The sequence below is a fragment of the Trachypithecus francoisi genome, unplaced genomic scaffold, assembly GCF_009764315.1.
Source record: "Trachypithecus francoisi isolate TF-2019V2 unplaced genomic scaffold, Tfra_2.0 Lachesis_group7, whole genome shotgun sequence".
NCBI classification, from domain to species: Eukaryota; Metazoa; Chordata; class Mammalia; order Primates; family Cercopithecidae; genus Trachypithecus; species Trachypithecus francoisi.
This window is the reverse complement of record NW_022681472.1, coordinates 77915332-77928678: the sequence shown is the minus strand read 5'-3', so window position 1 is coordinate 77928678 and position 13347 is coordinate 77915332. Positions and strand designations below refer to the sequence as shown.

At 41.7% G+C, this 13347-nt stretch overlaps 1 protein-coding gene across 2 annotated transcripts in view; it reads left to right on the top strand.

Annotated features, from left to right (window-relative positions):
- The window catches only part of DERL1 (derlin 1), a 47250-nt gene extending 35407 nt beyond the window's left edge, over positions 1-11843 (top strand). For both annotated transcript variants that reach the window (XM_033203248.1, XM_033203247.1), the window contains exons 4-8: positions 654-680; positions 2382-2477; positions 3660-3712; positions 5863-5973; positions 9585-11843. In XM_033203248.1, coding sequence (XP_033059139.1) covers positions 654-680; positions 2382-2477; positions 3660-3712; positions 5863-5973; positions 9585-9723 — 426 coding nt within the window. In that variant the 3' untranslated portion in view covers positions 9724-11843. The remainder of the gene's footprint in view (positions 1-653; positions 681-2381; positions 2478-3659; positions 3713-5862; positions 5974-9584) is intronic.
- The last annotated feature ends 1504 nt before the right edge of the window (positions 11844-13347 follow it).

Below are 13347 nucleotides of genomic sequence, written 5' to 3'. Positions count from 1 at the left end.
AATTGCCTTTGGGCTTAGCTTCCATTTAAACTTGGCCAAGGGCCAGAAAATGTGGTACTGTGGATGCCCTTTCCCCTCCTTTAAGGGAAGGAAAAAAATATTTTGGACTTTAACCATGCTATAGAGCCCTGAGAATGTAAGTAGAATGATTATTTCCTTCAAAGGCTACAGGCATCTTTATCCTTTATTTGAAGGAGAGACGTTAAAATGCAATAGCAGAGAAAAAGAATGCTGGGTGACCAGACTAAGTCATAGGCTGAAGCTGTTGATTTCTACTGTGTTCTTGTCATGGTATCGTCGAATGAAATATGCGTAATGAAGATGAGATACCTTTGTGTTGTGGACCGTTTTAAGCAACCTGAACTATAGAAAAGTATTTTCCTTCAGAACACTGGAATTAACTTAAAATTTTTTTTAATAAAAAAAATGTATATAAATTAGAGATGGGGTCTTGCTGTATTGCCCCGGCTGGTTTGGAACTGCTGGCCTCAAGCAATCCTCCCATCTTGGCTTTCCAAAGTACAGAGATTATAGGCATGAGCCACATTACACCTGGCCAAGTGAACTTTTAAGTGGGGGGAAAATACACATATCAGTCTTGACTAGGTACAGAATGCTGCTTTTATATCTGATCTTTAACTTTACAAACCAAGATTACTGGCTTAACAATGGATATGCAGGTAAGTGTCCCTTTAAACTATCTATTTGCCCTTTTATATGTTTCAAATCATCACTCGCCATCAGAGAAATGCAAATCAAAACCACAATGAGATACCATCTCACACCAGTTAGAATGGCAATCATTAAAAAAATCAGGAAACAACAGGTGCTAGAGAGGATGTGGAGAAATAAGAACACTTTTACACTGTTGGTGGGACTGTAAACTAGTTCAACCATTGTGGAAAACAGTGTGGCGATTCCTCAAGGATCTAGAACTAGAAATACCATTTGACCCAGCCACCCCACTACTGGGGACATACCCAAAGGATTATAAGTCATGCTGCTATAAAGACACATGCACATGTATGTTTATTGCGTCACTATTCTCAATAGCAAAGACTTGGAATCAACCCAATTGTCCATCAGTGACAGACTGGATTAAGAAAATGTGGCACATATACACCATGGAATACTCTGCAGCCATAAAAAAGGATGAGTTCATGTCCTTTGTAGGGACATGGATGCAGCTGGAAACCATTCTCAGCAAACTATCGCAAGAACAGAAAACCAAATTCCGCATGTTCTCACTCATAGGTGGGAACTGAACAGTGAGATCACTTGGACACAGGAAGGGGATCATCACACACCAGGTCCTATTGTGGGGAGGGATGGGGGAGGGAGAGCATTAGGAGATATACCTAATGTAAATGACGAGTTAATGGGTACAGCACACCAACATGGCACATGTATACATGTGTAACAAACCTGCACGTTGTGCACATGTACCCTAGGAAAAAAAAAAAAAAAAAAAAAATATATATATATATATATATATATATATACTGTTAGTGGCCTTTGTCAGAAGTTGAAATTGCATTAACTATGGGGTTAATTATGTGTATTTTGAAATTATAGAATTACAACTGTTTTATTTATTTGTTTATTTTTGAGACAGAGTCTTGCTCTGTTGCCCAGGCTGGAGTACAGTGGCTCGACCTCTGCTCACTGCAGCCTCCGCCTCCCGGATTCAAGTGATTCTCCTGCCTCAGCTTCCCAAGTAGCTGGGATTACAGATGCATGCCACCACGCCTGGCTAATTTTTTGTATTTTTAGTAGAGATGGGATTTCACCATGTTGGTCAGGCTGGTCTTGAACTCCTGACCTCATGATCTGCCTGCCTTGGCCTCCCAAAGTGTTAGGATTACAGGCGTGAGCCACTGTGCCTGGCCTACAGCTGTTTTATTTTGAAGATCTTAAGTCAGCTAAATCTTTGAAGCTCTTACATGAGTTATCTAAATCATTGCTTTCCTTGCTCATTTCTGGCCTCTTTTTGGTGTTTGAACATTGACAATAATGGTTGTCTAGTATTTTCTAGGCATGTGATGGTAATGGTTGTCTAGTATTTTCTAGGCATGTATATGGATGTTTTTTAAAAATTGAGATTATATGGTAATGCTTTGTTGCTTTTTGTAAATAACAGAGCTTGACTCTTACATTTCTGAATCCATCTAAAATGATGTAGTTGTGTTGTATTTTATTATAGGATTTTGTAGTATTCATTTTATGATAAATAATAGGATCAATTTATAATTCTGATCGGATGAGTTTCGCTTTACCCAGGTGAGGATTGTTGTGAAGAGGAGGGGTAAAAAGCACAGTAGATGTACACAGTTTTTATGTGCCTCTGGAGCTTGGTTTTTACATGTCGACTTCTTTTGCAGTTGCTGATGATTCCTCTGATCATGTCAGTACTTTATGTCTGGGCCCAGCTGAACAGAGACATGATTGTATCATTTTGGTTTGGAACACGATTTAAGGTACTTTACCTTGGTTGGGAAAGTATCCTTTTCATTTGTCTTTGCAGAAATCCCTCTTCGGTCCAGAGATGTACTTTCTGACTCATCCAGAAGAGGTCACTGCAGAGCAGTGTACCACAGGCAAGCCCCTTTATGCCCTCCTCAATCTCAGCTCTATTTAATTAGCCAACCTGGAGTCTGTTGCTAGCCTTTGTTTCTTCACTCCCTCTCTACCTCAGGCCCCTCAGGGATATGTCCCTGAGTGATCTTATGTGTCTGTGTTAGAGAGAAGGAGAGATAACTCATGTGAAACCCTACCTTTACAAATCAGTTCTTATCACTCCCTCATTCCCTGTTATTTGCTTTATACTGTAGCTGAAACAGACTGTTTTTGCCCCCAAACACTTCTCTTTGTACATTCTTTCACAATTTTCCGCCTGTAACATCTTGATTCTCTTTTTCGTATCAATCCTCCCCATTCTTAATTTGAATTGGAACTGAACATATTTCCTGAGTCTCCTGCCTAGAATTCGTCTTACCTTTGGGCTTTTTCAATACTTTGTGTGTCTCTTTAGTACTTACCACATGTAGCTGTAAAGTTGTTTAAGTAAAACCCTCTCTTTCCTAGTTTGTGAAGTTTCTTGCAACTCCTTTAGCTCTTGGTATGATGTCTTGGATTTGGTAAGAGGCTCAAATGTTCATCTGAAGAGCTTTCTTATTTGGGAGAGTATTAGTTTAAGATGTCAATGTGTGATGAGATAAAAATTCAGAATAATTTTGCAAGATATGTAAAAGAAGAACCTAAAAAGATGGGGTATGTTTATTTTATTTGTAACAATTTGTTGGCTGGAATCTTAGTGTGATTCTCTCATGGGCCTTGCTTTTAGTAGCATCTGTAGGACACTCACCTGCTTTTTGAAGCTGTTTGTTAATAGCAATTCAGCAGGGCCTGTATTGCAGCAGACCTGTGGGCAAAGTACTGTGTCCTTCCAGTTACAAATACACAAGTAAGTCTAGTTTTAGATAGGAAGGTTTAAGTATAGTGGGAATAATGCTAGATTGATCTGAGAAATTTTGCAGTAACCTTCCAGAGGATTTATATGAAGTGCTTGTCAGTGTATCCTTACCCATTTTAGTCCCTGTAGTAGCTGTGTCCTCGTCAGGTGTGGCTACTCACATTTGCATATATTCATTCCATCCTAGGCCTGCTATTTACCCTGGGTTATCCTTGGATTCAACTATATCATCGGAGGCTCGTAAGTGATATTAGATTTATTTAATTGGAAACTAATCCTTGGGAGATTTCCATTAGTTTTTATCTTTCTCTAACCTTTATACAACTTTAAAGACTCTCAACATTGATGCATTAGAACCTTGTACTTACGGGATAATTTCACCTCAATGGAATTGATTAGATTGTGGGGCTTTAAGCACATTTAACATTGAATGGTTGTGATTTTGTTAACTTACTGTTACACACAGTATGTCCCTATGTGTGTACAGGAATAAATATGTATTTCTGGATTCACTATTCAGATTGAGCAGAGACCTAATTTTTGTCTGAGTTGACTCCTCTAAGAGCTATGTATAAAATTACTATGTCTTATATTCTTAAGGCATTTCCAGAATGCCTTGGAGACTGCTGATCAGTCATAGAAATCCATATTCTTAGATAGGATATAATTTTGCAAGTGGTTTGATAATACAGAACTTTTTTTTTTTTTTTTTTTTTTTTTGAGATGCAGTTTCACTTTTGTTGCCCAGGCTGGAGTGCAATGGTGCGATCTTGGCTCATTGTAACCTTTGCCTCATGGTTCAAGCAATTCTCCTGCCTCAGCCTTCTGAGTGGCTGGGATTGCAGGCACCCGCCTCCACGCCTGGCTATTTTTTTTTTTTTTTTTTTTTTTTGACATTTTTAGTAGAGACAGGCTTTCACTGTGTTTGCCAGACTGTTCTCAAACTCCTAACCTCAAATGATCTGCCTGCCTTGGCCTCCCAAAGTGCTGGAATTACAGGTGTGAGCCACCGTGCCTAGCTGATAATACAGAACTTTTGGCCAACCAGGGTCAAATATCTAGTCTATTGGTCAGGAATTAGAACTAGACATAGGAATACCTTTAACTTATCCAGTCAGAATTTTAAAGGGAGGATACCAAGATGCAGCTTCTCTAAGAACTCCCATTTCTTCATATTTTCTGTTTATTTATTTACTTATTTTTTTTTTTGAGATGGGGTCTCGCTCTGTCACTGAGGTTGAAGTTCAGTGGCACGATCTTGGCTCACTGCAACCTCTGCTTCCCAGGTTCAAGCAATTCTCATACCTCAGCCTCCCGAGTAGCTGGGATTACAGGTGTGCACCACCACACCCAGCTAATTTTTATATTTGTTGTAGAGATGAGGTTTCACCATATTGCCCAGGCTGGTCTCAAATTCCTGACCTCAAATGATCCTCCCGCCTTGGCCTCCCAAAGTGCTGGGATTGCAGGCATGAGCCACTGTACCCCGCCAGAACTCCCATTTCTTATACTACAAACTACTTTTTAATATTTCAATCGATTTTTATAGTGCTGGTTCTTCATGTATCTGACTTATTTGCTCTGTGTGATCCTGACTTCTTCTGCATATTGTTGGGGAGAAGTGAATGAATGGAGCGGACTGTTTAGAGCAAAGCATGTTCTGAACTTGGTAAAGCTGCCCTTCCACCCAGGAAGGCGAAGTCTAAAGTAGTTGCAGGTGTTGATTTGTCCCTGACAGGAATCATGTTGCAGGTGAAGACAAACAGGATACGTAATAGTAACAGTAGATCTATACATTCTTGAGGTGACCTGTGTGTAAGCCATGGGAAAACTGAAGAAGGTCAGTGTTGATTTCAGGGTGCAAGTCAGCTTTCCTAAGTGATCTCTGTGGTGTCTTACACTCAAGGGTACAAGAGGCAAGAGAGAAGTGCTTTTAATAGTTCCAGGAAAGGGGGAACAGGCATTTATTGTTCCTCTTTTCCTTACTCCCACGCTTCTCTCTTGGTAGCCTTCATGTTTGCCCACATTTTATCAATACAGTATTCATGACTGAAAGCGTTCAGAAGCGTGCTTTACAACTTCCCCAACTCTTGAGGCAGGAAGTAGCAAAAACAATATTTTGAGGATGGGCTGGTGCTTGAAAGAGATGTCGGAGGGGCTGCTGGCCTTGAAGAGTGGCGGGCCTCATTGGTTCAGCAGGACTGATCTCCCATCTCCCTCAGAATGCATTTGCCACTCGGACTACAAAAGGGCTCATTGTCAGCTCTCACAGACTCCCAGGGACTAAATGGTCTGCCTTGAAGGCTCTCTTCTTTATGCTGTTAGTTAAAACTTGGTTCGTTTCACTGTATTGCTTGAATGTCTTTAAACTCATTTGGCTCTCTTTGCAGGGTAATCAATGAGCTTATTGGAAATCTGGTTGGACATCTTTATTTTTTCCTAATGTTCAGATACCCAATGGACTTGGGAGGAAGAAATTTTCTATCCACACCTCAGTTTTTGTAAGTCTTTTTGTCCTGTCTCATCTAACATTTTAGTGCCTATGTTCTTAATGGATCCTAATAAGAGCTCCATGAGGAGTATGATTTACCCCCATGCCCCATCTGATGGAGTAACCTAAGGCAACAAATGACTTACCCTCGTCACATAGTCACAGGAAGTCAGGGATTAAAGCCTCAGCTCCGTTGCCTTCTTGTTACTCTTTTAGCCAGGGACCACTGACAGCTAGGTTCCAGCATTATAGGAGGCCTCTCAGCCCACCGAGCCTGCCGAGGGACCTGATGCAGCTCCAGAGTGCGAAGCAGTGGGCTGGGGAATCGGCAGAGTCACAGGATAGTGGGGTGTCTTTTCTTGGCCCATCAGTTTTTTACCCATGATTTTGCCCAAGGAAGGGTAAGTTAGCTTGTTAGTCAGCAATTTTAAGCATTTTTATATTAAATGCTATGGAGTAGCCATTTTACAGGACTGTTCAGAGTTAAAATGAGAGACTTGAGGTTTGTATGGTCCCAACCCCCTGGGAGTTTGTGCTCTTTGTCTGCTTTTAGGGTTTATTGAAGTAGGATGCTAAGGCAACAGCTTTGGTTTTTGAGACAAACTTGGGTTTGAATCTCAGTCCCCTCAGATAGCAGTTTTTATACTGGGAAAGTTACTTAATCAAGCCTCCAAGTTTCAGTCTGCAAGTCTGTAAATTGTGGGGGAAACCACTGTCTCACAAGACTGCATGAAGTAAGATACACCGTTGGGAAGCACATAGTGGGTTCTCCATAAGTAAAGCTAGCTGCCGTATTCCTGAAGGTGGGGGTAGGAGAGCAGGGTTTTGATGAGCTGAGAGGAGATGCGCACACACACACAAGCATGTAATAGGCGTGTGACCATTCTGTCAGTGAGGCAAAAAGGCTGTCAAAGAAGGGACCAGTTAAATCACCATCTGGGTGTCACAGCCTGCCTGACAATCACGCCTAATCTCATATCAGGGATATGCAGTAATAGCTTGCATTTAAAAGCTTTAAAAAAACAAACAAACCAAACCCTTTCACATCTTGCTAATTTTAATGTTTTGCAGTTCTGTCATTCTTCTAAGGGATCAATGAGGGCAGTAAAGCTTGAGCAGGCCTCCTCTTTCTCCTCTCCTTTTATAGGGTAGGGGTATGTTTTTCAAAGACTTTTCAAATTGTGAACTGTAATTTACAGAGCTATGCCATATTGGTGGTTGTGGTGTGTGTGTTTTTCTTTAAGAGAATAAAAGGAAACTTGTTTCTCTTCTGAGCCTTGAATTGCCTTCAGGCTAAAAAAACAAATGACCAATCTGGTTTCTAATTATCAAAGGACATAATAACAGCAGGTTTGGCTTTCTGATCTAGGTTTATCAAGTAGGATGGCAGATGCATCAATTAAAAAAAGCTTGGTGCTTTTGGGGGGCAGCCAACAGTTACTTTACTTTAAATGGACATATTCTAACTTAACGGCTTGTAGTTACTTCTCAGTTGTGGGCAACACAGGATACAAGATTCTAGTGGCAAAATCAGCAGAGCCCTGGAGCCTGCCTACCACTTGAACTTTCTCTGTTGGTGGAAGTCCTTCTGCTAAATTTTGCATAAAGATCAGATGACAAAATATAGCTCCTTGCAAAAGCAGTAACTGCTTTGAAATTACCATAAATTTTTGTTGATTATGTATAATGGGTATCTTTTTATACTAATTATTTGCATTTAATTTCACTATCTACTTAAGCAGTGGAGATGGCTTCCATATTGTCTTAGAGTGAGTAGCAAAGCAAGACAGCCCTAGCATTGCCTTCTGTAAGTGTTCTATTTTATTATGTACTTTGGAGGAATATTATTGTACCAGAAGGCATGGATGTTGAGAAACCAGCACTTGGAAAATACATTTTGATTTAATGGTAAAGCTGTATTTGTTTAAAATGGAGGAGGTGAGTTTAAGAAGGTATAACTATTTTTCTAAATGGAATGCTGATACATTTGTATCACCATTTTCCATTCCATTTAGAGTACTTGTATCTTCTCTGTACACATTAAATTTTGTGTTTAAAAGGGGTTGTTGGCCGGGCTCGGTTGCTCACGCCAGTAATCCCAGCATTTTGGGAGGCCAATGGGCGGATCACGAGATCAGGAGATCAAGACCATCCTGGCCAACATGGTGAAACGCTGGCTCTACTAAAAATACAAAACTTAGCTGGGCATGGTGGTGGGCGCCCGTAATCCCAGCTACTCGGGAGGCTGAGGCAGGAGAATCGCTGGGCAGGGACGTGGAGGTTGCAGTGAGCTGAGACCGTGCTACTGACTCCAGCCTGGCAACAGAGTGAGACTCCGTCTCAAAATAAATAAATAAATAAAATAAAAAAGTGGGTTGTTGTCTGTTTTGGGAAGAGGCATGAAGGTATTGAGTATTATGTAAACAGACTCCAGTCACTGACTGCTGTCCCTTCCCAGGCAGGAGGCATGTAGTATAACAAGTAGTGCAGGGTGCAGGCTCTGGAGCCAGGCTCACTGGGTTGGAATCCTGTCACTTTTGAAGTGCTTCACTCAGTGTTGGCTCAATTTTCTTGTTTATAAAACAGGAGTAATAGTAATGCCTACCTCATGGGGTTGTTGTGAAGATCAAATGAATTTATAAGCAGGCAGCACCTGGTGTAAGGTAATGCTCGCTGAGTAAGTTCACAGAGTAGCTGCTCTTGTATAAGGTCAAGTATAAAGCCTGTCCTCTTCACGGTTTCTGCTGTGGACAAGTCACTTGTCATGACTTACTCTTGCTGCCAAGAAGGGTTTAAGCAGAGGTGTCAGATCATCCTCTCTGCCTTCAAGCAAAATTTTAAACATTAGGATCTGCTAAGTGGAATAGGTTTAAACACATTCTCAGTTCACTAATAAAAGAATCAAGGATGGGAAATAGTTGGAAAATACTATTGAGAGTGTAGGCTTGGGTTTAAATTCTCTTAGCTGTTCTGTGAACTCTTAGTTTATTAATTTTAAGGTGGGAAATCATGTAACCTTCTGGGGCCCCAGCTCTCCCACCATCTGTGAGAAGGGAAGAATGTACCTGGAAGGCAGACTCTGAATAAATTTTAAAACATGCCCATACTTCCAACATAGAAAGCCTTCTTCCCCCGTCTCCTTTGATGGACTCAGCTGAGAGCCTTTTAGAAATGCTGTGCAAGGCTCAAACACGCAGGCTGTGGATTTGGCCTTTGAAAGTGAATGTATTTTGTATCCTTTGATCCAGTTTGAGCCATATTTGGATATACCAAGATGCTATCAGTCATTCTTTGGTTGCTGGGCTTGTGGGTGTAATATTTTTGTTTCCATACTGTTCTGCATGGATTACTTTTATAAGCGGAGAAAAAAACATTCAGAGTGTGAATTTAGCTGAAATCTGAATACATTTAAGAAACATGAAAAACGAATGCCTTCTGTGGTCAGGTCATGGAGCTGAGTACTGAAAACACAAAGTTAAATAAGACATTGTCCCTCACCGCCTTCAACATGACAAGTGCCATGGGAACAGCAGGAGAGGGAGGTGTTCTCGGAAGTCAGATAACTATGTGAAAGTGACTTTGTTCTCTTCTCTCCCTTTGTGTCCCGTCTTTCTGCACCAGGTACCGCTGGCTGCCCAGTAGGAGAGGAGGAGTATCAGGATTTGGTGTGCCCCCTGCTAGCATGAGGCGAGCTGCTGATCAGAATGGCGGAGGCGGGAGACACAACTGGGGCCAGGGCTTTCGACTTGGAGACCAGTGAAGGGGCGGCCTCGGGCAGCCGCTCCTCTCAGGCCACATTTTCTCCCAGTGCTGGGTGCGCGTAACAACTGCGTTCTAGCTAACACTGTTGGACCTGACCCACACTGAATGTAGTCTTTCAGTACAAGACAAAGTTTTTTAAATCCTGAAGACAAATACAAGTGTTCCACAAGTTCCCCGATTCTCATTCAAGTCCTTACTGCTGTGAAGAACAAATACCAACTGTGCAAATTGCAAAACTGACTACATTTTTTGGTGTCTTCTCTTCTCCCCTTTCCGTCTGAATAATGGGTTTTAGCGGGTCCTAGTCTGCTGGCATTGAGCTGGGGAGCTGGGGCTGGGTCACCAAACGCTTCTCAAAAGGACCCTTATCTCTTTCTGGCACACATGCCTCCCTCCCACTTTTCCCAGCCCCAACATTTGCAACTAGAAGAGGTTGCCCATAAAATTGTTCTGCCCTTGACAGGCTCTCTTATTTATTGACTTTTGCCAAGGCTTGATCACAACAATCCTATTCACGCAATCTTCCCCTTTTGGTGGCCGAACTGTAGCAATAGGGGGAGAAGACTGAAGCAGCGGATGAAGTGCTTTCTCAGCTTTTGGAATTGCTTCGACCTGACGTCCGTTGTAACCATTTGCCACCTCTTCAGATGTTTCTATGAAAAAGTACCACTGAGTCAGTGAGGGCCACAGATGATATTAATGATATATGAGGGTTGTTGCTGGGTGTTTTTTTCCGAGTTAAGTGATCAAGACTGTAGTGGAGTTGCGTCCAACGCAGGGGTTAGGTTTCAACCATGGGGGATGCAACCCCTTTGCGTTTCATATGTAGGGCATACTGGCTTTGTGTATCCCGAGTAGTTGGGTTGCTTTGTGTTAGGAGGATCCAGATCCTGTCGGCTACAGGGAGATGCTCTCTTTGAGAGGCTCCTGGGCATTGATTCCATTTCATTCTCATTCTGGATATGTGTTCATTGAGTAAAGGAGGAGACCCTCATACGCTCTTTAAATGTCATTTTTTTTTGCCTATGCCCCATTTTTTGATCATGTTTCAGTTAATTGTGAGGAAGGCGCAGCTCCTCTCTGCACGGAGATAATTTTTTAAAGTGAATATAAGCACATCTAAGGGAATAACATGATTTAAGGTTGAAATGACTTTAGAATCATTTGGGTTTGAGGGTCTGTTATTTTGAGTCATGAATGTACAAGCTCTGTAAATCAGACCAGCTTAAATACCCACAACTTTTTCTTCGTAGGTGGGCTTTTCCTATCAGAGCTTGGCTCATAACCAAATAAAGTTTTTTGAAGGCCGTGGCTTTTCACACAGTTATTTTATTTTATGACGTTATCTGAAAGCAGACTGTTAGGAGCAGTATTGAGTGGCCGTCATACTTTGAGGCAACTAAAAAGGCTTCAAACGTTTTGATCAGTTTCTTTTCAGGAAACATTGTGCTCTAACAGTATGCCTATTCTTTCCCCTGCTCTTAAACAGTGTGATGTGTGTTATCCTAGGAAATGAGAGTTGGCAAACAGCTTCTCATTTTGAATAGAGTTTGTGTGTACCTCTCCATATTTAATTTATATGATAAAATAGGTGGGGAGAGTTTGAACCTTAACCGTCATATGTTTTGTTGTTGATCTGTGGCCACAATAAAGTTTACTTGTAAAATTTTAGAGGCCATTATTCCAATTATGTTGCATGTACACTCATTGTACAGGCGTGGAGACTCATTGTATGTATAAGAATATTCTGACGGTGGGTGACCCGGAGTGTCCGGTGTACCATTTTACCAGTCAGCTGCCTGCCAGCAGTCAGTTTTTTCCTAAAGGTTTACAAGTATTTAGAACTCTTCAGTTCAGGGCAAAATGTTCATGAAGTTATTCCTCTTCAACATGGTCAGGAAGCTGATGACGTTATTGATTTTGTCTGGATTATCTTTCTGGAATAATTTTACCGAAACAAGCTATTTGAGTTTTGACTTGGCAAGGCAAAACATGACAGTGGATTCTCTTTACAAATGGGAAAAAAAAAAAAATCCTTATTTTGTATAAAGGACTTCCCTTTTTGTAAACTAATTCTTTTTATTGGTAAAAATTGTAAATTAAAATGTGCAACTTGAAGGTTGTCTGTGTTAAGTTTCCATGTCCGTGCTCTGCTGTCTGTTAGATACCACATAATTTGTGTAACCAGTCATCTCTTGAAGAGCATTTAGGAAGTACCCAGTATTTTTTGCTGGATTAATTTCTGGATGCAGAATTCCTGGGTTTTCATTTTAATGGAGGAGGATGCTTCCTAACTTTGAGTGAGGAGTCATATCTGCTTGTAGCATGCTTTATGGCATTTTTATAGCTTCTACTTATGGACCTGAGCCCTGGGACTTTATAAAATTAGATTAATCCCATTTCCTCATAAGGCACACACAGACTAGACAGCAGGTACCATGACACTCCTGACCCTTTTTTTTTTTTCTCTCGAAGGTGAACTCCCAGTCTGTATCTTGGGCCTTCGGCAGGCCAACTTCACTCATCACAAGGTGAGGTGACAGGAATCAGGCTGTATGTATGTCCCTCTTCTACTACTGGGCAAATACTGAAGCAATAGAAAAAGATCCTGCTTATTTAGAAGGACACATTGCCAGTGTCACTGTGTTCTAAGCTACCTTTTGAATGACACTGATCTAATAATAGGCAATGTTGCAGTTGCCAACATCTTCGTTTATTGCCAACTCTGTTTCTGAGGTCCCTGCCCCTCTTACACTTTCAGCAGTAACTTAACACTCTGAATAACTAACCTTTGGAAGAAGTTACTCCTTTCTGGACTTTATACTGTTTGTATCTTAGAAGGCTGGGCTGAGCAAATGGGTTTATTGGCAGTTCACTTGTTCGCCTTCCAGAGTGACTGGTGATCAAAATTGGCCAGGAATACCATGTCCTGTGTTTACTTCTTTCTTCAGTCCTTCCTACCCTTCCCTCCCTCCCTACTTTCTCTCCCTGTCCCTCCCTCCCCCTCCTTCCCTGCCTCTCTCTCTCTCTCTCTCTCTCTCTCTCCTCTCTCTCTCCTCTCTCTCTCTCTCTCTCTCTCTCTCATTTCTTTCTTTTTTGAGATGGGATCTCACTCTGTCACCCAGCTTGGAGTGCAGGGCATGATCTCAGCTCGCTGCAACCTCCGCCTCCCCGGTTCAAATGATCCTCCCACCTCAGCCTGCTGAGTAGCTGGGACCACAGCTGTGTGCCACCACACTCGGCTCATTTTTTGTATTTTTGGTTGAGATGGAGTTTCACCGTGTTGCTCAGGCTGGTCTCAAACTCCTGAGCTCAGGCAAGCCACCTGCCTCGGCCTCCCAAAGTGCTGGGATTATAGGCCTGAGCCATGGTGCCCAGCCTTTCCCATGATTTATATGTGTGGTTTAAGCCTAGGCTCCTTCCTGTATGATCCCCTTACATCAACTCTGCTTGTTCCAGTGGGAACCCCGTGTTCAGGGGCACACCTGGGCACTGAGCATTAATGTGCCAGGTACTTTGTGAAAAAGCCTCCAATTTATGGTTTTTAAAATCTGGCTATACACAAGCATTAAACTTGAGATTTTTTTAAAAAATGCAGTTATCTTGGCTCATTCCCATTCTA